The sequence below is a fragment of the Podarcis vaucheri genome (assembly GCF_965113315.1).
Source record: "Podarcis vaucheri genome assembly, chromosome: 6".
NCBI classification, from domain to species: domain Eukaryota; kingdom Metazoa; phylum Chordata; class Lepidosauria; order Squamata; family Lacertidae; genus Podarcis; species Podarcis vaucheri.
Window position 1 is genome coordinate 50847670 of NC_138764.1, and position 24441 is coordinate 50872110.

Below are 24441 nucleotides of genomic sequence, written 5' to 3' on the forward strand. Positions count from 1 at the left end.
GTAGTCAGTAATTTTGGACAAACAGTGAATACTCATATAGAAACCACTCAGGAACCCACCCAGGAATCTGCTTTGACATGGCAAGTGCAGAAGATAATGGAGGAGGTTGTTGTTGAACCTCAAGTAACAGAAATGGAGAGACCCGAGGCCTTGTCGGAACATAAGCTGCTGTCTTTGACGACTGAATCTGGAGAAAGTCAGATTTGGAGAGATGGAGTACTGTTTGGTTTGGAGATGGGAAGTTGGATGGACCCCCCTATGCAGGGATGTATCAGCTTTTGGGATATGGTTTTGGGCCAGGGGGAGTCTGGAGTTGTGGGGGTTCTTAACTTTGGAGAGATTTGAAACATGCCTACAAATACTTTTTGGATTACAGTGCTGACTGTGGAGAATGGGCTGACCTGCCGAGGGGGGATGGAGACATGGTTGGACTGGAGTCTCCCCGAGACCTACTCCTCAATGAGAAAGGAAGGAAATTAAGAATAAGATCAGCAAAAGACAAAGTAAAGTGCAGGTATAAACAAGAAGAAGATCTGCAGAAGGGACATGGAAAAGACTTAAGAGCCTCGGACAGAAGATCACCAGGTTGATGGACTAGATGGAATGGATAGAAAGGACTGACATAACCCGAGACCAGGAAGAAGAGACGTTGGATGAAGATTGGAAGAAAGTTTTTAAAAAATTCATTTTGAGAATTAGTGTAAAATTAATGAGTGTTAGGAAAAATGTTGGAATGAAACTACTTGGCTTTAGTAGAAATGATACAAGGAGTTATGTATAAATAAGTATTAAGTTTTAAGTTTTAAGGTTTTTTATGGTAAGATAAGGTTAAAATAAATTAAGGTAATTTAATGACAGAATACAGTTAAAGATGGAAAGGATTTGCTGAGTTAATAAATAGGTTAGACCACGGGTGTCAAACACAAGGCCCGCGGGCCAAATCCGGCCCGCGAGACCTCATCTTGTGGCCCGTGTAGTCTGGTCTATATACCGTATATCTGTGAGGGAAGCTTGGGCTACGGCGCGCGCACAGGGCGCCTCGGGTCCCTTCTGCGTAGGCCTCCCCCTCCTCCAGCTACCTAGCCGAAACTTATTTGACACGGCGAGGGCGGGGTTGGATATAGGAGGCCGCTGCTGCTGCTCTCAACTTCTTTTCGGGCTCGCCGGGGTGAAATAAGTCCCGGCAGGAGCCCAGCGCGCCTGCGCGAGGTGGAACGCAGAGAAGGGCAGAGCCGGCTTCGCGCGCGTTGGAGAGAGGGAGACCGAGAGCGCGCTTGTGTTTCGGGAGCGTGCCCTGTGAATACTCGGGGCGGCGTGCTTTTGCTTTGCTTTTCTTTCTTTATTTCTTTAGGTGCGTTTCCGTGCTGCCCAATGAACAGCATCCTCTGCCTCTGGGGATTCGCGATTCAAAAGCAAATTCGATACGCAAGTGCATGTTTTGTAAATAACGTCAGGCGCGGCTTCCGCAGGGTGCGCATTGCAAAAATTTATATATGGAAAAAAGCTGATAAGGAATTGGTTTATTTTTTAGGGTATTTACACATCATGCAATTTTTTCCTCAATGTTATTACAGGGTCCGGCCATCAGTTCCCGCCCTCCTCAAAGGTTTAGGGTAGGTAGCAAAGGGGGGGAAATCCAAACAAATGCTCGATTAAAATTTGGGGAATGAGAAAAATTAAAACCTGCACATTTTGTGTAACTTAAACACCAAGCCAAACAGGAAACAATTTTTATATTCATATATGTATTCAAATGAAATCAAGGTGTAGTGTTCCATGAGCCAGAAGCTCTGCATTACTTAATCCAGCTGTTAAAGGTGTCATGGGCTTTGAAGACACTCGAACTCGAACCGGCCCTTTGAGGGTGACCAAACTGATGATGCGGCCCCCCGATGAATTTGAGTTTGACACCCCTGGGTTAGACTGTTAAGATAAATTATAGAATAAAAATTGAGAAAGAGGGAAAGAATTTGCTGAAACAATTAATTGAACTAGAATACAAAAAGGGAGGTGTGAGGAGGTCGATGAAACAAGTAAATGAAAGATAAAGATTTGGAATATTGGATTTTTAGTGTTATTGTTCTTTTTTGGTTATATTGTTGTATTGTTTTTTATGGTTTCCTTTTTATGTATTGTAATGTATGTCTTGTTAAATTTTGTGTTGCTTTCTTTTTTCTGTAATTGTTAAACTTTTAATAAATATCATTTTTTTAAAAAGAAGAAGCTGTTTTTACCAGCACTTCCTTTCATTGGCAGCCCCATAACACCTCTAAAATGACTCCCTCAAGAGATGGGAGACCCTGATGAATGGATTTGGCTGTGGCACAAGGGAAGGGAGAGATAGTAAAGGTCAAGGAGAAGCAGATTCTGCGAATAGGAGTGCTGCTTAGATGCCTGATTTTCAGTGATTTTGGTGTATTTGATACACGCATATGAGTTCAGAGTTCCTTCTACACATGTGCATGGACGTAGCCAGGATTTATTGGGGGGGGCAGGCGTTCTGTTTGGGGGAAAGAACCTCAGTTTGCTATGTATTTTTATTTATTTTTATTGATTCAGGGGGGCAGCTGCCCCCCCTGCCCCCCCAGCTACTCCCATGCATATGTGCTATTTTTCCTGTGGTATAACTAATTTTTAATATTTTTGTGTATTTGTTAATTATTTATATCTCACATCTTCAGCCCCTTGAAAGGATCCTCGCAGTAGATAAGAAAACATGCACAAGCATAAAAGGGCATCAAAACGTATTTAAAAAGTGAATAATAAAGCAACAAAAGCAATTCAACGGATTCTTGCCGTGAAACAAAGTAGCAAGCTGTGGTGAGTCAGAATGGCAAATGCACCCCAAACTTAGGTAGGTTGCACCAAAATTCATTACATTTGTCAGGCAAAAGAGAAATGGGACGAATAAAAGTAGCAGAAAGAGAAAGGTGGCAGAGAAAAGGGAAAAGCCATATAGGACAAATTTTTAAAAGTTGGTTCTAATTTGCAAGTTGGAGTTTAGGGTAGATGTATTGAAGACTCTCTTATTAAAGAATAATGATTATTGGCCAGCTTTTCAAAAGCACATACAGTGTGTGTCTGAAAAGCACCATTTTCACTATACAGTAATTGAAAGTGACCAGAAGAGCTAGAATCTGTTATAGGGTTTTTTGTACCCTCTTCCATACTGCAAACTTGTATTTTAAGTGTTAAATTTCTACAAACAAAATGCAGCTGTAAAAGGAACTGCAGGTTCTGAGTATTAATGGGAGAAAGTGTTGTTTTATTCCTTTTGGCACTTTTTTTGTGAAGAGATCAAGATTAGATGTTCCTCATAAGGAAGTCCATGCACTTTAGACAACATGGTCTCTGTGTAACAGCCCCTTCTTGTGGATGGACAGTGCAACATGGTATGATGACTTCATCTGTTTGTTTCATCTATTTGTTAACGTTACATTTATTTCCTGCCCTACATTTATTTCGTGGCCTAAGCATCCTCAGTCATACAATATTATTGTATGTAGGGGTATATCACATTGTTACCAAGAGCCTTTTCACAAAATGTTTTGCCTGAATCTAATTTTTCTAGTCTTTAAAAATAGACAACTGATAGTAGGAAACATGCATTTCCATATAGTTAGTAGTTTATATGATTTCTACTTTGTTTTATTTTACAAGCGATGTCAGCAGTATAACAAATTTTCAAACTGCACTCTTAAGAAAAGTTTTAATACCTGTTGCCAATATTTGATTTTTCCTTGATTCCTGTGAGACATAAAAGGAAAGATTATCATCAAAGCACCATGGTTATTATATTAAAAAATGATATAAAATAAAGTACTTTCAACTGTAGCTTGCTTGGTTTATAGCTGGCTTGTAAGAGACTCAGGAAGCTTCTGTATTCCTGTTCTAGTGGATCTGTCCTCCTCCAACCCCTGTTCTGCAGAAACTCACCTACTGAGACTTCTGCTCCAATGTAATTGGTTTCCTCTGGCTCAGAGTTGCCATCTTACAGAAAGACCTCCCTTGCTAAACTAGTGCAAACGTGTTTCGGTTTGAGGTATTAACTTGGCCTCAAAATATTACCAGTGCAAAAATGCCACATATATTAACAGTTCATTTTCCATTATTATATTTTACCTGTGGTTGTCCAAAATGAAAATTCTGTGAAAGAGAAATAGGCGGACAACACTGAGAAGCAGTGTGTTTCCATTCCTTTTTGCATTCTTCGCCTTTCAAACCAGCTTCAAGAAATGGAACAAATTGCCTGAAATGCATTTTAATATATAAATATAATGGTTCTATAGATCATGAATCTAAAGAACTAACATGTAATAAAATTAAACAGCAAGGTTTTAAAGAATGCCTCGCTGGTATATATCAGAGGTGGGAACTCTAAGGCCTCGGAGCTGAATGTGGTCCTCTATTCCTCTCTATCTGGCCTTCAGAACTCTCCACAGGCCATGGCCCTCAATGACTCCTTGTTTTTGAGTGGCTGGAATGTGCTCTTGCTTTTCTGGATAGAGGATACAAAGTGGTATGTGCTCATGGGCAAAATTTATATCTGTTGCTCCGCTCCCTTTTATCTCCCTTTTTATCTTTATTCAAAAGGCAGCTGGCAACATTGCAGAGGGAAGGAATAGAGACCACCACTATAAGGCACTAGTTGTGGTAAATTGCAGAACCCCAAATTACACAAATGTATATTTTCCTGTAACGGGGAATGGAATCCCAGGGTTATTTGGATCTGTTTGGCAGATGTGCACCATCTTCTGGCAGAGAGGTGGGGAGCCATAATAACCTTTCTCTACCTGGGACTTAAAATGTTTGGTATGCTCATACTCAAAGGGGCTCTCCATAAAACATTGTGCTTGTGGCCCTTTCCCAGTCACACTGCCCCCTCCTTGCCCCCTCCCACAAGGTTAAGGGACACCATCAGACCCTCCAATTGTCCCTATTTTCCAAGGACATTCCTGATTTAGAGAAGGTGTCCCAGTTTCTGATTTGATCCAGGAATGTCCCACTTTTTCCTAAAGGTAAAGGTAAAGGTACCCCTGCCCGAACGGGCCAGTCTTGACAGACTCTGGGGTTTGTGCGCCCATCTCACATCTATAGGCCGGGGGCCAGCGCTGTCCGGAGACACTTCCGGGTCACGTGGCCAGCGTGACAAAGCTGCATCTGGCGAGCCAGCGCAGCACACGGAACGCCGTTTACCTTCCTGCTGGTAAGCGGTACCTATTTATCTACTTGCACCCGGGGGTGCTTTCGAACTGCTAGGTTGGCAGGCGCTGGGACCTAACAATGGGAGCGCACCCCGCCGCGGGGATTCGAACCGCCGACCTTTCGATCGGCAAGCCCTAGGCGCTGAGGCTTTTACCCACAGCACCACCCGCATCCCTCTGCGCCACCCGCATCCTTTTTCCTAGGATGTCCCTATTTTCACTGGAGAAAAGTTGGAGGGTATGGAATTGTCCAACTCCTGAGTCATCTGAAGACAATCCTGTATAGGGAAGTTTTTTTAATGCTTAATGTTTTATTGTGTTTTCATATATGTTGGGGCAACCCAGTAAGATGTGTGGGGTATAAATAGTAAAATTATCATTATGAAATGGGATGTCATTGGAGAAATGTTGGAGGGTATGAACCACCTGCCCTGTGGAGAGGGAGGGAGACAAAGACAAAATCAAGGCCTGCTCCAATTGGACGGTCCATCTCCCCACCTGGGCAAAAATTCCACGTTATATACTTTATTTGTCTTAGTAGCTTAAAATTGTAAGTCCTCTTGGGTGCCTTGGCAGAAGGGCAGTATATAAATGCAATAAATCCGTCAATAATGAAAATTCCCCAGTTCATGGAGATGTAAGAGGTGCGATACTCAACCAGTCCTTGCCCTAAGCCCCACACATCCCTGTCGTGGAAGCAATACAGCAGGATTGTTAATTGTGACTGTCTGGTATGAATATATTATGTCAGTCCTTCCAGTCCATTTCCAGTCCATATTAACTTTTAAAAGCCCTAAACAACTTGCAGTCAGTTTACCTGAAGGATCAACTCCTCACATAAAACTGCCTCAACTTTAAGAACATATTTTGATGCCCTTCTCAATATACCACCACCAAACATGGTGCAGAGAGTGGCTGCTAGAGTGAGAGCCTTTTCGGTGGTGGCACCCTGATTGTGGAATACTTACCCCAAAGAGACTTTATTTGTGGCGACACTGTGGTCTTTTTGGTACCTTTTAATTTTATTACTCTATTTTTTATTTATTTATGTCTTGAAACATTTAGTGCCTTTCAGATCTTTGGGATTTTTAAGATACATTGTTTAGAATATATATAACAAGATGAACTACTAAAACCTTTAAACCTACCTTCTATTATAGTACAGGTAACCTGCTGCTAATGCCAAAGTAAACAGAGCTAGTCCAAAAATAGTGGCACATGCTATAAGGGCAGAAGTTACATGCGTCAAAACATCTAAATAGAAAAAAATATTTTGAAAGTTAATAGTATGTATTCAACATTTACAGTACTTTGTGGGTGTTTCTTCTTTAAAAAATCACACTTCTGTCACAAACCAGACACTTTGAATGTGCAAAGTTAATTAGACATTTATAGCAGCATATCCATGTTACTGAACGCAGGTCCTTTACACAGCTGTAAAGCAGAGTGACGTAGGGCAATTAAAAGTAGGTGGGATATGGGTGCTGACCTCTCCCTGTCCTTCACTTTTGACCATAACAATCCCTTCACAAAGTTGTGTTTTTGACCTTTTGACTCCAGTACCAGAAATAAACCCAGCTAGCAGAAATTCTGCCATACATCTAGGGCTGAAAGGAGCAAAAGCAATGGGAAGAGAAGGGTCTCTTATTCCCTTCCTCCTGGGCTGTTTCCTCTGTTTTAAATTACCATCACCACTACTTTACAACAATCTATTTTTCCCCTATGGGCCAAGAGACAGATTACTTTAGAAGTATACATTTCATTCTGTAATTTGTCTCTCTGCCCATAGGATAGAAAAATAGATGGTGAGTCTTTGGTCAGCACTGGCCTTTTAAAATTCTGTTTAAAACATAGGTAAAGGTAAAGGTACCCCTGCCCGTACGGGCCAGTCGTGTCCAACTCTAGGGTTGCGCGCTCATCTCGCTCAAGAGGCCGGGAGCCAGCGCTGTCCGGAGACACTTCCGGGTCACGTGGCCAGTGTGACTAAGCGGCATCTGGCGAGCCAGCACCAGTGCCGCACACGGAAACGCCATTTACCTTCCCGCTATAAAGCGGTACCTATTTATCTACTTGCACTTAGGGGTGCTTTCGAACTGCTAGGTGGGCAAGAGCTGGGACCGAACGACAGGAGCTCACCCCGCCGCGGGGATTCGAACCGCCGACGTTGCGATCAGCAAGTCCTAGGCACTGAGGTTTTACCCACAGCGCCACCCGCGTCCCACTCTTTAAAACATAGATGAGTATTTAAAAGTAATATTAGATCTAGCTGTATTTTTTCAACAATTTTCAAAATCAGCCTCTACAGTACTTTAATACATTTGGCACAGATTGTTTTGCCAATGTGACAGAATGCATGCTGGCGACAAATGTATTGCTCTGCTTTCTTTTGAACCACATCAGCAAGGCTAAGAGTGGGGTCTTGCCACCTGGGCAGCCCAGGACCTCCATACACACTGCTCAAGCTTGCACCCCAGGGAGGTCGCTTTGGTGCTGCTAATACAGTGGTTTTACTTCACCCACGGAGGCGCACTCCATTGTCTCTCAAGGCAGACAGATGCCAACAACAAATTATTGTCATCTCACTGACAAACAGAACTAGGTTGTTTAGACACATAATAGAACCAGCACTTCCCAAGGTGACACAACATAGTGAGCAGGAGAATAGAAAATTAATTAAGGATATGTTTCCGTGTTTTTGCCAGATTGCAGGCCTGTCTATCTAACAAGGCTTAAGATATTACCAATAAAACACTTATGGATTGTAAAAAAAAGTACAGAATCACTCAAGGCAAGATGACTTGCCATTGCAGGATGACTCATGGGAAGTGCTTCATGAATGAAATAATAATAATGATGATGATGTTTGTCTACTCCATCTCCAGCAAATCTATCATATCAGTAGCTAGAACTTCAGAGACTAAGGCTAAGGTCTGTAGCAGAAGTCCATAAACAGGGCCCTGTAACCAGCAAGGAACTCAGAAATTGCAAGGCTCAATATTATGTTCCTTCCATTTTGAGTGATATCAGCCTTACAGAATCTTCCAAGGCCTCCAAGATTATACAAGCTCTATTACTCAGGCCACAATCTAGCGCCATCAGCAGTATGGGGCATACTAACTCTTATATTTATGCAGCTTCATATACAGTATGTAACAATTTACTGATATGCCAAAAAGAGAAAGCACAGATGTTTAGAATTTGGTGTCAGACTAGAAATCCTTGAATACAATTCTTATTTATATTTATTTTTTATTTGTGTTAACATTTACAAGACATTTCCCAACTAAGAAGAGTCCTCAAGGCAATATTTAAAAAAACAGAAAAGAAAAGAAAAACAAACTTAACATTAATTTAGCACTGCCAGAGCAAAACAAGGACAAAAGTGAGCACAACGGACAACAAAGGCAGCGGCCTCAGCAAAACCAGCAGTCAGAGAAGATAACTTATCAATACTTAAAACCTGTTGGAAGTATGACATCCTTCCCTAAATATATGAAGGTTAATAAGGGGCCAGAAGAGCCTTTCACAACTTTGGCTTCACTTCCCCAAATAAAAATATTTTAAATATAAAGAAAACATGGTTTGTAGGACTGTCCTATGTTTAAAGAAATCTCAGCTGATCAATCAAGCTGGTTTTAATTTATTAATCTATTAAATCTGCATAAGTTTGCATTATTAAACATTTATTATGAAGCAAAAAATACTTCCTTAGTGCAAGAGCATTGCCATGATTATCGTTGGGGTGGGCACCCAAAGTAAAATACCCCTAAATAGGGCATGGGGGGCAGGCTTCTGCTGGGGGGGCGGGGAAGAACCTCAGATAATTGAGTACTTTCAATGATTTTCAATAATATTTGTGAAGTCCCCCACCTTGACTACGCCCATGCCTTAGTGTTTTGGATAATGGATACATATTCTGCAGTACCATCTCAAAAGAGGCATTTCCTGTGTAAGAGGGAATGACCTTTCTAAAGTGCCATCTTCACTTTTGTATAAGTACTCATATTAAAAATGTTTAACATTTGGGAGGGAAATACATTGCCCTCAGGGACGCTTTTAAAAATCAGGATACATTTTTAAGCTATGCCTCTAACTAAGGAGTAGGTTGCAACATCCATTAGCGCCAGCCAGCATGGTCAATGGTTAGTGTTATTTACTGAAGTTCTCACCCTGGGCCAGCAGGGGGATACTGTAGATAGTTATGCAAATGAAGGATCGAAAGTGGCGTTCAGTGATTGGATAGTTTTAGAAAGTTGTTACAGTAACGTGGTACTGGAGCTCTATATAAGCAGGCTGACTGAGCCCTTCAGTTCAGTTTTGTCCTGGCCTGTGAATAAACAAGAGCTGTTTGAAAGCTGTGTCGTCTGATATGTTCACCCACAACTTAACAGTTACCAATGATGGGAGCAGCAGTCCAACAACATCTGGAGTCACAGATTCCTAACTCCCAAGCTTGCTATCAATTTTTAAATGTTATAGCCTTAACTCTTAAAAAATATCATTTCTATTCTATATGTAAATTATAGCATAAATAACAGCAGCGTAAACCTACCTACAGATATTGGTACCGTTTCTGCTTTTGCCGATCGTTTCGTTCTTTCAACAACCGATGGACCTTTAAAAATGTGTTTAAAGAGATATAACAATATTGGTAAACTCTCTTCCGTATCAAGATGCTTTCTTACCATGAGTGCTTTTAGAGGCGAAATTCTAAATCCCTTATGAGCAACACTCAAGTATTTCTTTTTTATTCTCTTTGAGGGTTGCATGAGATATTTCAGCATTTTTGTCATGTAGATTGATGCCTTTGCTTCATCCATTTCTGAAGGAAATACTTCATTCTTCACACCCACAGCAGTTTTAATGGCTGGAAAGGTAGGACTCATTAAGGAAGGCTGCACATAGTAAATTGTTGATAAAACTTCTATTCCATTTTCCCCAGATTTATTTTCTTTAGCTCTGAGCCACTTGACTAATTTCATTAATTTGTTGCTTCTGTACATTTTTATTTGAAATGCAGACTCCTTTATTTGTTGAATGTTGGGCATTACAGGTTCATGTCCTGAGAATATTTTCTGTTTGCTGGCACTACTTCTTTGGTAAGTAAATGCATGTATAAACGGAAACTTCTCATTTGCATTCATATAATTTTTAGTTCTTGTTTTCCATTTTTGCAACTTGATATTTTCTCTGATAGGAAAGCTTGTCCCCCGCAGAAAACTTTTAGAGAACTGGCCATATTTTTCAAATCCCATATATGGGCTGCTCCATTCCACATTTAATATTTTCTTCCCATCAGTCATTCTGAATTGTTCTTTATTGTAAATATTTGTGTTCTCTTTAGAAAAGACCCTTTCGTTGACAGAAGTGAATATTCTATTACTTTTATTTTTAGATTTTTTCTTTCGTAGTACCTCAGCTTCAGTAAGCACTTTTTCTCTTGGTATCTGTGGTTTTACTAACTTTATCACCATACTTTCTAAACCTTCCTGATCTTTTTGGAAATATGCTTCTTCAACGTTTAACATCATATTTGTTTGACATGCTATATAACCCAATAGTGACCCAGCTCTTATGGAATTGTGCCTATTTTCAAAGTATGTGATTTGCAATTGCTCCTTTCTTTTAGTTTCAGATTTCTTTCTAGCACCATTCAAAATACTGTGCCAATTCACTTTTACTTCATAACCACCACATTTTCTGTTCAGAATATTCCTGAGTATGTGTCTTAAATAACTTTTTCTTCTCAGAATTAGTTCACTTCTTCCTAGATGTTTTCTTGAAATGTGTACACTTATGCTTCCATCTGTAATTGGATATGGATTTCCTTTATATAATATTACATATTTTAGCAAGATTTTATGCTGATAGTTCCTGTAAGCATTCTTCCTAGATGTTTTCAAATTTGTTCTGAAGCTGCTGTAATTTCTGATGCCCCTTTTCTGCGTTGACTGGTCTAAGATCACATTTCCTGATGTTTTGCATGAACAATTTTTTGCCGCTGGTACTGATACTTGTTGATACTCTAGTACGTGTCCTGCAACAAAGCAAACAACATTAATTTAATTAAAATATTTTAAGCTGCACCAAGTTCTAGTTATTATAAGGCTAAAGCTCAGTTACGTATAAAGCTAATTTTGCCAGTGCACAGTTCTTTAGGACAGGGTTTATGAACAACTCCCTCAGCGCAGAAAACTTTACAGTATGGCAGACTTTCGTAAATTTATAGTGGCATTATGTATCATCACAACTGCTAAGGACTAGTCCATATGTGGGGGTCTTGTAGTAAGGTTAAAGCTTACTGGGAAATGATATATAATGAATTGAAAAGGATGATCAAAATAACTTTTATTTAAAAAACCCAGAAGCTTTTCTTTTAGGAATTATAGGGACAGAACTACCTAAATTGTACAGAAATTTATTTATGTTTGCTACTGTAGCAGCAATAATGTTACTTGCCTATAAGTGGAAAGAAGCAAGAGTCCCAGTAAAGGAAGAATGGATACAAAAACTTATGGAATATGCAGAAACTTACCAGAAGAATAAGAAATCAAGATAACAAACTTTTTATAAAAGAATGGAAATTGTTTGTTGAATATTTACAGAAAAATTGTAAACAGATAAAAAAAACATTAGGAGGATTAGTGTCATAACCTGCAGTTTTATAAGAGCATATATTTACAGTAGATAATTACATGAGTAAATTACAGATAGGTAGCCGTGTTGGTCTGCCATAGTCAAAATAAAAAAATTCCTTCCAGTAGCACCTTAAAGACCAACTAAGTTAGTTCTTGGTATGAGCTTTCGTGTGCATGCACACTTATCTGAAGAAGTGTGCATGCACACGAAAGCTCATACCAAGAACTAACTTAGTTGGTCTTTAAGGTGCTACTGGAAGGAATTTTTTTATTTTGACATGAGTAAATTAAATGAACTTGGATATGCAGAAGATATTAAGAAATAAAATTTAAAAACCACAGAAAGAGGGGGAAGGAAGTCTAATTTTGGAATGTCAAATTGATTGTAAAACTAATGAAATGTACAAATTTGAAAAGTATAAATAAAAAACTAAAATGACAACAACTGATAAGGACTAGGATTGTCATAACTGTAAAAGCCACATGATGCCTTCTGTCTCTCTTTGTCATACATCATACTGTAGCTTGACACAGAGACACGGTGCCTAGACACGGTCTCCATGAAACGCCTGTTTTAAATGCTATGCAAAAAGGGGGACTTTCCCCCTCAGCATCCCTTTCACCAATAAGACCAGTAACCACTAATGGTGCATGTGGTGAGGCAGAACCCCCCTGCTAAAAGAAGAATTGCTACAGCTTACCATGCTGCTGGAGCTGGGGAAGTAGCGAGGCATCGTGACCCCCAATCTGCCACACCCCTTAGTGCAACCCCATGGCCCAGTGCAATCCAAGCCATGTCTGCTCAGAAGTAATTCCTATTGAATTCAATGTAATTCACTCCCAACCAAGTGGCACCAGGATTACAGCCTTAGGCAGTGGACCTCCTGCTGTTGATGGACTCCAACTCCCATCAGTCTCAGCCAATCACAGACAATGGCCTGGGATGATGGGCATTGTAATCCAACAACATCTGGAGTGCCACAGGTTAGACCAGGGGTCAGCAAACTTTTTCAGCAGGGGGCCAGTCCACTGTCCCTCAGACCTTGTGGGGGGCCAGATTATATTTATTTTTTTTGGGGGGGATGCAAGAGCACCATGAGCTCCAGTGGCTGCTAGCGGCGCATGAAAGGGCTCCAGAGAGGGGCTGGTTAAAATGGCAGCCACTCGAAGCCCAGCCCCCTTCCTCTTCTAGGCAGGGCGGGGAGAAGTCAGGAGGAGGGAGGTAGAAGGTGCCGCCACTGCCGCCATGTGAGGGAGAGGGAAAGTATGCGCGTGCTGGCAATCCCTGTGGCGATCCCTGGACCATCTGTGGGCTGGATCCAGAAGGCAATTGGGCCTGATCCGGCCCACGGGTCTTAGTTTGCCTACCTATGGGTTAGACGCTGAGGGAAGTTACAACAGATTATATTTCTAATCAGCTATCACAGCAGCCATTAAAATATACAGTGGTGCCTCGCAAGACGAAAATAATTCGTTCCGCGAGTCTTTTCGTCTTGCGATGTTTTTTGTCTTGTGAAGCACGGTCCGTCGCAACTGCGCCTCTTCAAGCGGCTTTTTAAAAAAAGCGCAAGACGTTTTCGTCTTGCAAAGCAAGCCCATAGAGAAATTCGTCTAGCGAAGCAACACAAAACCGAAAAACCCTTTCGTCTTGCGAGTTTTTCGTCTTGCGAGGCATTCGTCTTGCGGGGCACCACTGTACCCAAATCAAGAGGAAAGCCTGCCTATAAGGAGATTGGAACTGCCAGCAGTTCCCTATTTGGTAGGAAACATAAAGGATAAACACACTGGTAATTTAATGTAGATTCATTTGAGACATCTCAGAATTACTATTGGTTTTTTTCTTGTTTGTTTAATTCAGATTTGACTTTGTATCTATGTAAATTCCACCATGGGTCTGGCAGTTGTATCTAACCGATAATGATTTTTGTTATGTCTGAAATATAAAGTTTCCTTTAATTCTCAGGTTTGAAAGTCAGAGAGTGACTCTAGATTTATATTGTTGGGAAACGGCAGTGCCTATGAAACTTGGAGAAGGTATTGAAGTCAATATATACCCCTGCCATGCTTACTGCGTTGAGGGCAGGGCACTAAAACCTCAGTCCCACCAAATAAATGCTACCCATGACTTCAAGCCCATACCACACAGTCCTCCCATTTTTTCCTTTCAAATACCAGGGACAGAGTGAGCAAGGAAGGAGCCCCCTAGTTTCATTTCGCAAACCCCATTCCCAGCTGTGACTCTATGCCTTCCTCTCACCTGGCCACACTTCCCAAAGGACAAGCAGGTGGCCCAGAACAGGAGACCCTGTGACTGGCACCAGAACCAGCAGTGTAGCCATAAGGGATCTAGTGCTCAGCATGGCTTCCTCCGGGCTGGTGTAGAGGTAGAGTTGTTGTAAATGGTATGTTCCACAGCCGTCGCTGCTGTGATTGTTGGAATGGAACAGGATGAGCGGGGCCTGACAGTTGAAAACAGTTGGAGCCTGCAGCTGTTATGGCTATGTTGTGCTTGGCTCAAAAGAAGTGATCAAGTCTCTCGTTAATATTTTCACTACCAGTTTACTGCTGCTACAGACCACCCTAAAGGGAGCAACCTTTTCTAGAGCTTTTATCACACAGATCCATAGGGGAGCCTTTGCAACTCCCAAACGCACTTGAATTCATCGGGCTGTAATAATCAGCGGGGACGCTGATAGGATGGGAAATCTCTATATGGAAATACAGAAGCAACTGCATCACCTACAATGTATTATTCCTCTGTGTGAGTACCTGGGAATCTGTGGAGGAGAGAAGAAGGTGGCAGGGAAAGATGAATGCCATTGCTGAGACACAATACCTCAGCAGTAAAAACATTACTAGCCTAGAAGATCAGGGATTGCAGTCTATGGTTGCATTCCTAGTCTCACTTGCCTGGAAGTAAACCCTATCAAACTCAATAGGATTGATTTCTGAATAGGCATGGTTAGGGTTGCACTGTAAAATACAGCATAGCCCACCTAGTAAGCCCACACTAGTAAGATAAGGCAACAGTAATGTCTGTAGCTAAGAAAAGCGTTCCTACTTTTGCAGGCCAGCAAAACCACAATGTTACTCTGAGGAGACCCAGAATGTCCCATGCATGTCAAAGGTCTCAGGCACAAGCAGCATGTAAGGTCAAACACATGATACATCTACTTATTAAACAAAAGTGCAATGAATGTGAATATGGGAATAATGAGTTTATATCAGTTCTTGTGTTTGTATGGTAAGTCATTGTCCATTTTATATTGAATTTGTTAGAGAGAATTCATGGATAGATAGATATGGTGAGGTATAACTGGCAATAAAACTATAGAACACACTCGTGCCCCATTCCAGACTGGCAATTAAGGGATGGGGGTAAACCCTTTCCTCCAAGCTGTCTTACTAACAAAAAGCTGCCTTCTCTCAAAGATGTCCCACAACCAAAACATATGACTGTGGCAATCTTGCTAGCTAATTCTCTGGCCTAACACACAACACCTGATCCACAGGGTACACCTTACAATTTGGACACCTGGCCCAGCAAGCAGGCTGCAAAAGAAAAAGCACAATTGGGCTCCATAGAGGGCTTAGCACACTTGATGACTTTTTTATTTACGGTACTTAGGCTCAGACCTCCTGGGACTTCCTAACATAACTCCAGTTCGCCCCCCTTCATAGCAAATATCATCTTAAGAAGGATTTAAGCCCCCCCCCCCCCGGTGCTGCAGTTTTAATTCAGGCCTAGGCTTGCAGGAGCTGCTGTTTTTAATTTTATACCTTTTACATAAAAATTGCAATCACTGATTTCTTGTCATGTCCAGTTTGGCCCACTACCATGTCCAGTTTGGTCTCGCTACCATGGAAGTTTGGTTGACAACTCAAGCCTCTTCATAGCTGATTTTAAAAGACTCATGAGCATCTCCTCTGAGCTCCCAGAAGGAAAACATGATTGCTGATTTACTCCCAAGTAAATATGAACAGGATTTCAATTGCTGTTTGAATGGTAAAACTACTTGTACTTTGAAAAATCAGACATCTGAAAAGTTAATACAACTAAACTGTAGCAGCGTATCAAAAACCTTAAACAACACTCAGAGTCTGGTGTAAAGGAAAATTATTCATGCAGGAAAAATACCACCAACCCAACAGGAAACCCAATAGTCATTGAAGAAGAGCCAATACAAATACCCCCCAAAGTCCCAGCCACTCCAAGAGCAAGCCGTAATACACTGTGGCCCTGCCATATTGACATAGGCTATTTCCCCGGCAATTCCTTGGATTTCATAACGGTCTGGATTTTTAATAAACGGGTAATTCCTGTTCAGCTTTACAGAGGGCTGAACACTGCCATGAACAGTGGTGAGTAGTACCACTGACCAGTATAGGTATATGCAATATTATTTTCCACAGGTATATAAAAATATAAAGATTTTGTCTATATACCTTGCCATACTAGACCTGATGCAACATGACAAGGAGCCAAAAGGTTGACTAAGATTGATAAGCCAGACATAAACAAGGCTTCTAACTTATTAGTAATTAGAGGAACAAAATTACCATTGTGTAGGTCTTCTGGGAAAGGCTTTAGTGAAAAATGTACAATGTAAAGGAACTCAAATGCCTCTTAATTGTTAATAACTTTCAGTTTTGTCCTCTAGAACTAATCGGCTTGTTTTATGTTTGCAGAGTTCTCTCCATTTTTGTAGCTTTTCAGCCTTTTGTCATCTCATATAGGAACAGCGGTACATGGCTTCAAGAACCGGAGTTCAAATAAGACTGTCTAACATAGCCTCATCGTATAGCTCTGCTACTTAATATTGAATATTATGTACAGAATCATTTCTGAAATAGTTAAAAAAATATATACCAGCTGCTGAGTGGTGATTATCTTAACTGACTTTTACTAGTAGCTTTTTATTGTCCACAAGGTGGTGCTCTGTCAAACAAGTAATAAAACAGAAGGGGATATGATCTTGGCTCTGGGTGTATCATGTTGTTCACTCTTAAGCCATGAAGGACTGTAATATTACAGAGAGAGAGAGAGAGAGAGAGAGAGGAGAAATGCATAATGTAACAATTTATTAGACATAAACACACTGTAAAGAGCTATTGTTAATGATTAAATATTATATGGAATTATGATACCATTTAGTTTGATTTCACACCCACCCTATCCCTTAGGCTTAAGATGACAAACATCAGTTTTAAAAACTGCATTTGCAAAATGCATAAAACGTGGAATTTAAACACTTACAAACAGAAAACTGAAATGGCTCTGCACTCATCATCACCGATCACTACAATATGCATTTGGGGAAAATTCCTAGCCTAAGCTTTGGCATGTCACCAGATACAAAGTTCCAGGCTAGGGATCAGCTGCTAATAACTTGTCTCTGTGGGCCCAAAACAATTCAAACTCAGGACAATTTCAAGAGGTCCATTCTCTGTTGAATATCAAGATTGCATATGGGAAGGTGCTTACTAGGTAGTATAGACACCAAGGCATTCCAGTTTAGCACCTATCCAAATGGTGCCAAGTGTGTGCCATTTTAGCCATACTTTTTAAAATTATCATTTCATTATCACTCTTTTGCCTTAAATAACTTGAAATACTTAAGCAATAGTGCTTAATTTTGTTAAGTACTTTAGCACATATTAAAAAACTAAATAAGAACAGTGTGTGCGCACACGCAAACATAGAGCCTTTCCAGTTAACACCATTTTATCAACACATGAATCCCCTCCCCCATTTTTACTGTTTCCTCCTTAATGCCAAAGTATCAACGATAGCTTAGAAATTTAAAGAGCACCTCAGAAATTATTTTTTAAAATTGATCTGGAACAAATGGCATAAAAAATGGCATACTCTGGTTAATTGTTCCTTTGGCATCCACACAGTTGTTTGACACCCTCTGTGGAATGTAGAAGAAAGCAGAGAGAGAGAGAGAGAGAGAGAGAGAGAGAGAGAGAGAGAGAAAGAAAGAGAAAGAGAGATAGCTATAACTCTCAATATGTGAAAAGAAAAGTGCAATTCCTCATACAGCTTGCAATGACAAAATAAGAATAGGCCAGGACTAAGTGCTGCCAGAGCTGGAAACACCCACAGTCTCTATGGCTATAGAACGTTTTTTACATGTAACAATTTAGAAAAATAATAATTATTGGTGATAACTTACTTGTTTTATACTGCAGTGTATTTCACAATAGTGAAGTTCCATGGACAATGCTTAGTGCAGCACAAAAACTTTAAAAAATATATGCATATTGCTAACAGGAAGGAATTTAGAGTTGTAGTAGCATCCTGTAGGATGTGTATATTTCATTTTGATACACGATGATTTACAGAGGGCTGCGCTTTCAGCTATACGTTCTAGTCATTGTGGTATTAGGATTACTGTGGCTACATCTAAACACAGGAAATAAGTACAAGTATATTGGTAGATATGATATCTATTTCCCACTTTTTAAAAACAAACTGTTTCAATGTCTGCATATTACAATTAAATGGATTATAATTTGCAGAAACAGGTCACCAGCAAAAAGAAAAAAAGAACAAAAACTGGCAGTCAATATTATTGTAATATTAGCATTGGTTTCCAGGCTTAGGGCAAACTACCATTTACAATGGAAATGAATGACTATACCTCTGTTTTTAATTACAAATAGCAGTGGCAGGGGGGCAGGAGGAATTGGGACTAGCCTGTGAGGGGTCAGCTGTTTTTTCTTTGTACTTGGAGCCTCTATATCTCAGGAGGAAAACACAAACCCCACATCAATTTCCCTTAGTAGTTAATATCATAATATGCTGATGCTCAGAGCTTATATAGAAGTCAAGGAGAAAGGTAAGACTGCCTGCCTGCCGTCTAGGTACTACCTCTTTAGTGGAATCACGGTCAGAATGCACTACATGTGTTAGCAGCATACAGTTCTTAAAGCAAATAGACTTCCAGGTGCCACCTTGGCTGAAGAAGTAAAAAGGCAGTAATTTCAGAGGCAGTAGCTGTTGGCACAAACTCAACTCTGGGACAATTTGGTCTTGTCAATACTGCCGTTTGTTTCCTGCCACCCTTACAAAAGGGGATTCCACTACAGCCATATTGTTATAGAGCTGTCATTTCAGTTCATCCCAGTCACTCAACGGTTCAGCAACCCAAAGAAGTCTGAGAATGAAACTGTAACACTGTAAATATGGACATGAATACCATGGATAGAAATTTTCTTTGTGTGAAAACTAGGTCTCCGTAGATGCGTACATTGGGTCTTGAGTCTCTGTTAAGGCCTATGGCTACTATGCAGATAAAACCAAACTAACTGTATTAATTACTGAAAAGCTGAGAAGCAGCAGGAGGAATTAAACACCGTGCTCTTCCAACCACTTTGTAGAGAGGGAAGGAGAGCTTGCGCCGACAGTGTTCTAGGGAGAGCAGAGGGGAGGGGTTTTTTTTGGGGGGGGTGTTGTGCAGGATGCACAGAGGGAAGAAAGAGGAGAAAGTCCCATTGCATTATCAGGATTTGCTGTGCTGACTCCCACAAGCACACCTAGTTAGTTGAATCTGGCCCAGTTACCGTACATTGCAAATTTGCTTAATATTTTTTTTTTAATGAAAAACACTACAGTGTTAACAAATCAATGTAAATAATTGAAACCTAAATATTATTGTTTTGTCTATTCTTAGTAGAACCACTAGTTACTAATATGACACAAATGAGATAAACTTCACTCACACAGTGCCAAATAATCGATGCCAGTCAAATGACAAACTCTACTGACAACAGGTATTGTTAAGCACACTGTCGCATATTTTATGCTGCTTGACTCATCTTAAAAAGTGGCATCTGATAAATCCCACAAGCCGACTCAGTGACTAGCTTGGGATACAGGCCCAAGCAGGCTATTGACTGATGGCTCTTGACAGTTTCTAGTGAAGTGGATCAGTTTAATGCTAGACTCATAGTGGATAATTCATACTCTTATCCATAGGCCTCTGAGAATTAAAAAAACTGAGCAAATATCATGGGTAAGAAGGAGACCATTTTCTCACATGGGAACAGGGACGCGGACTTATAAAAAATATTGGGGGGGCCCGGGAAAGCTCGTGAAATGTAAATAAGCTCATGAATATGCAAATAAGCTCATGAATATGCAAATAAAGTGGCGCCGCCCCCTCGTGAGCGAATAGGGGAGAGCGTGCTGCTGCCTATTAATCAGCTCCGGAACAGCTGATATGCGGGGAAACCTGGGGCTAGAGGCAGAAGCCCCCGCCCCCGGGGATTCCCCTGTTCTCGCGGGGGACGGCCGGGGCTCTCCAGCTAGGGCGCGCGGCTGGCTGGCTGGCTGGGGAGGGAGCAGGTGGGGAGGAGGCGGGGGACGGCGGCAAGGGCGCCCGAGATTATTGGGGGGGCTGAGCCCCCCCAAAATTTTTTTTGAGGGGGCTCAAGCCCCCTCAAGCCCCATGGAGTCGGCGCCTATGCATGGGAACAAGGCCTAGGACACTCTGATGTAAAATAAAAAGTACATAAGGGGAACTATGTTTTATACACATTGGGGGCTGCCCTGTCAGTTGGGGTGCAAAAGAGCCCCTTGTCTGAACTGACAGTGGAGGTCGGATTGGACCCCTCTCTCTCTCTCTCTCTCTCTCTCTCTGTCGTCGCTTTTCTTGTCAGTTAGTCAAGGCATTTCTTTTCTGGAATGCCTTGACTCTGGAGCCAAGTGAGGATTCCCAGGTAAGATCCTCCCTCTGTTGTGTGGGCAGGTAATCCTTCCCCTACCTGGCCTGGTCTCCTTGGCAACGCTTCCCCAGGTGGGATTGGACAACTGACTGAGGTAGGCGGAGACCTCCAGGTATCCCACCTGAGGGAAGGCAAAGCCAAGCCTATGCTGATGGAGCCGCTCCAGATCCAGGGGCTGTGCGCGTCCACGCAAAGGGCCCCCCCCCCGTTTTATGCGGGGGAGCGATCATTCTGGCAGGCTTTTGGCCTGCCATTTTCAATAGTGTTTAGTGGACTAGACTCCTGCCTGAGAAGTTTTTGTCCTCAGCACTTGTCTCTCTTTATATTTTAGTAGTTTATTCTTTTGGGGTTTGTTTATTTGGTAATTTTAACAGCTTGTAAGATGCCCAAAGTATTGCTACTGCAAAAGGAGCGCAAGGTATATCAGTACTGGGCAGTATCCAACTATGCCCTGTCAGAGCAAGGATTTATGCTTAACGCCACAGAACTCCCTCTTCCTCATCCCTCCCAGTGCCGGATTTACGTATGGGCTAAACAAGCTATAGCTTAGGGACCCACTCTCTTGGGGGGCCCCAAAAATTTTAAATGAAAAAAAACGGGGTATACATAAAAAACAAATAAAATGGCTTTGGATCCCTATTAGGTCCATAAATCACCGTATTTTTCGTCCTATAGGGCGCACTGGCCCATAGGACGCACCTTGGTTTTTTGGGGGGAAATGAATAAAAAAAAATTCCCCCCCCAGCCGCGGCTGCTGCCCCAAGCCTTGCGCACACCTTCCCGAAGCACAGGGCGCCCTCCGAAGGGCGCCCCGTGCTTCGGGCTGCCGTCCCAAGCCTCACGCGCCTGGCGGGACCTCCGGCCGGGTGCGCAAGGCTTGCGCACACCCGCCTGAAGCACGGGGCGCCCTTCGGAGGGCGCCCCATGCTTCGGGCTGCAGGCTGCTGCCCGCAAGCCTTGTGAGCCCACAGGAACTCCCGCCGGGCTTGCAAGGCTTGCAGATAGCTTCCTGAAGCCTGGAGAGCGAGAGGGGTCGGTGCCTCTCGCTCTCCAGGCTTCAGCGAAAGCCTGCATTCGCCCCATAGGACGCACACACATTTCCCCTTCATTTTTGGAGGGGGAAAAGTGCGTCCTATGGGGCGAAAAATACGGTACCCTACAGCATATATTCAACACAAAAAAAGCAACAATTTGTTTTTGACAAAGGACAGCTGGACATATAAAGGGTCCCATTACCTTCAGTAGCTTAGGGCCTCATCAAACCTAAATCCGGCCCTGCTCTCGCCCACATGACCCACACTCCCCCCAAATCTGTTCTAAAGGGCTGAATGAAACTCAACCCCAAATAACAATTGTTGCTGTTATTATTTTCAGACCAAATATTCAAGATAGCAGTTGAGATGCAACTTTAAAGGCAGTTGCTGGCTTTGTTTCTCCAGCACCTTCATTGTGTAAGTTACGTTTGTGAGGTTAGCTGTGAAACATCCCTCTGGGTTCATCTGCCTGCAGCTATCATAAAGCTTCTTCAGCCTTGACTCTCTTTGCATCAAAGATTGTATAGAAGGACATAGCACTGGTGTGTATGCTTCCTCTCACCAAAAATATTGAGGCCAAATGCAACTCTCTTAGATCTGCTCAACTGGTTTCATTTCAATAATGCTTTCTGTTTTTAAGTTACAAAGAAAACTGTCAGTAATCTGCTTTTTCACAATCTGCTCTTTTTTATTTCTTCACTTGAAAAGACAGTATTCTATAACAGTCTTTGTGTGTATGTCAGAAATATAGCTATTGCATGCCCTGGGGAAATATAAACAATCTGCCATATGGTTCATTATTGTTTTTGTCATTACTAGATTCCCAATAGCATATTTCTTCATTTGACACAATTGCCAAACAGAACACAATTGTGTTATTGAGATTATACAATCCATGCAGACAGTGTGTGAAACCCTGATTCTTAGACTTTCCTCTAGCTTGTGTAGCTTTAGTGGTTTAATAAGCAACTACACTGGTGTCTCAGTTCAAGTACAAATAGGTTTTTTATGCTTCAAGGAAGGGGAAAGGGCATATTGTATACAGCACTTGCTATTTTAACCTCCAGAGTATTTTTTTTAAAAAAAATTGGCATTGTATAGGTTTTTTTTAAAAAAAAATAGAGAATATGGCTGAAAGGTTAATAATGAGTACATACTCTATGCAAATAAAAGCATGTGATATAAAATATATTGGGTTACTGTATTAGAAAAGCAAGATATTTCTGAAGTAATGTACTCTTAACAAAGGCCACCGAGTTAACAGTAACTCTTTTTCTCTTGTTAAACTAAGTAACAAAAAACTTCTAGATGGCTTTTCTGGCAAAATTATATTCAATGTGACATGCAAACAATTGCTGTCACTAAAATAATAAACATTAATTAACCAATGTAATCACTAAGGCCATGATCCGGCACACACTAGCATTTAACCAAACAGGTTCGAACAAAATACAAAATGTCCTTTCTCATTTTGTGCTATTTTATTCCTTTTCTGTTTTTTAACAGTGGAATAAATATAGTTGTTCTATATTATAAAACAGCAACAACGTCACACCAAATATTTTAGAGATGGTCAAATGAGTTTTATCTAAAAGTTTCCAAAGTGACTCATGCTGATATTTAGCAGTTATTGGAATTTCTTTTACTATTCAGCTCTTTGTGGAGGAATGACCAACTGTTCTGCATACATAAAAAAGGATTTTGCACAAAAAGGCAAATGGACATGATAAATGGGTATACAATTGCACATAGAGCTGAGAAAGTGGAAAACGAGTTTATCTTCTCCCCTCATAATGCTAGAACCCAGAATCATCCCATTAGGCTGAACAGTAAGAAACTCAGGACAGTCAGAAGGAAATAATTCTTCTCACATTGCACAGAATCCACTTACACAAAATGTAGTGATGAAAACCAACTTGGTTGGCTTTACTAGGGGATTAGAGAAATTCATAGAGGATTAGGCTATCAATAACTACTGGTCGTAAGGGCTACATCAGTGGCAGCACATGCGATGCAATGGAGCCACCCTCCCAAAACCAGCATGAACAGCTGCTTACTCAAACAGGGAAAAGTGGTGGTGAGGTTGGACCTGCACAGTTGCACCAGAGAGGCTGCCACTGCCCAATCCAGCATTGCCACAGGTGCACCTGTGTAGCCCTCACCTGGCTGCCCCACAGCATATCCGGGTAAGCTGCAGTGCTGCCATGTTTGAAGCATGAGTCTGCCCCATCACAAACATCACTACTGGTTTATATATCACCCATTAACAGAGGCAGTATACATCTGAATACCAGTTGCTGGTTGGGGAACATGAGCAAGTGACTGCTATTCTGCCCATGTCATGCTTGTGGTCTTCCCAGAGGCATCTATTTGGCCTCTTGGAATATGAACTAGGTAGGCCATTGGTCTGTTCCAGCATAGTTTTCTTACATTATAAATTGATTTGAGAAGTTTGTTTTGTTCTAGCCTGCATTTATCCGAAAAGCGTTTTTTCAAAGTGGCATACTCTTTTAAAAAAAAAATCAATACAATGCAGATTGCTGTAGGAACACATTAAAGTTTATGTGACACGTGTACTGTTAATTGACAGTAACCAAACATAAAAAAATGAATCTTACAAAGCACTGGGGGTTGTTTGCATTATGAGTGTATGTAGATCCAAAGCATATACGGTGTATTCTCTTGTTTTCTCTCACTATTACATAACAGCAGCAAAACAGGGAATAACATAGCTGTGAGCGGAATCATTTTAACTTGAAATGACTTATCTCCAAGAGCTAGGCTCTGTTCCCACCCCCACCCCATATTGATTTTAACAAAAGACAGAAAATG

The 24441-nt window shown here is 41.3% G+C and overlaps 1 protein-coding gene and 1 long non-coding RNA gene across 2 annotated transcripts in view; one reads left to right on the forward strand and one right to left on the reverse strand.

Moving 5' to 3' along the window:
• LOC309534518 (uncharacterized protein) overlaps positions 1–24441 on the reverse strand; it is a 36308-nt gene that overhangs the window by 2722 nt on the left and 9145 nt on the right. Inside the window, exons 3-6 of the mRNA XM_082226719.1 lie at positions 9757–11241; positions 6353–6458; positions 4123–4249; positions 3717–3747 (exon numbers count right to left, since the gene is read on the reverse strand). Of these exons, the coding sequence (XP_082082845.1) occupies positions 3717–3747; positions 4123–4249; positions 6353–6458; positions 9757–11241 (1749 nt within the window). The remainder of the gene's footprint in view (positions 1–3716; positions 3748–4122; positions 4250–6352; positions 6459–9756; positions 11242–24441) is intronic.
• LOC309534564 lies at positions 14261–16863 on the forward strand. Its single transcript, XR_014220771.1, has 3 exons — positions 14261–14603; positions 14912–14989; positions 16532–16863. It is a non-coding gene; the product is annotated as an uncharacterized lncRNA (long non-coding RNA).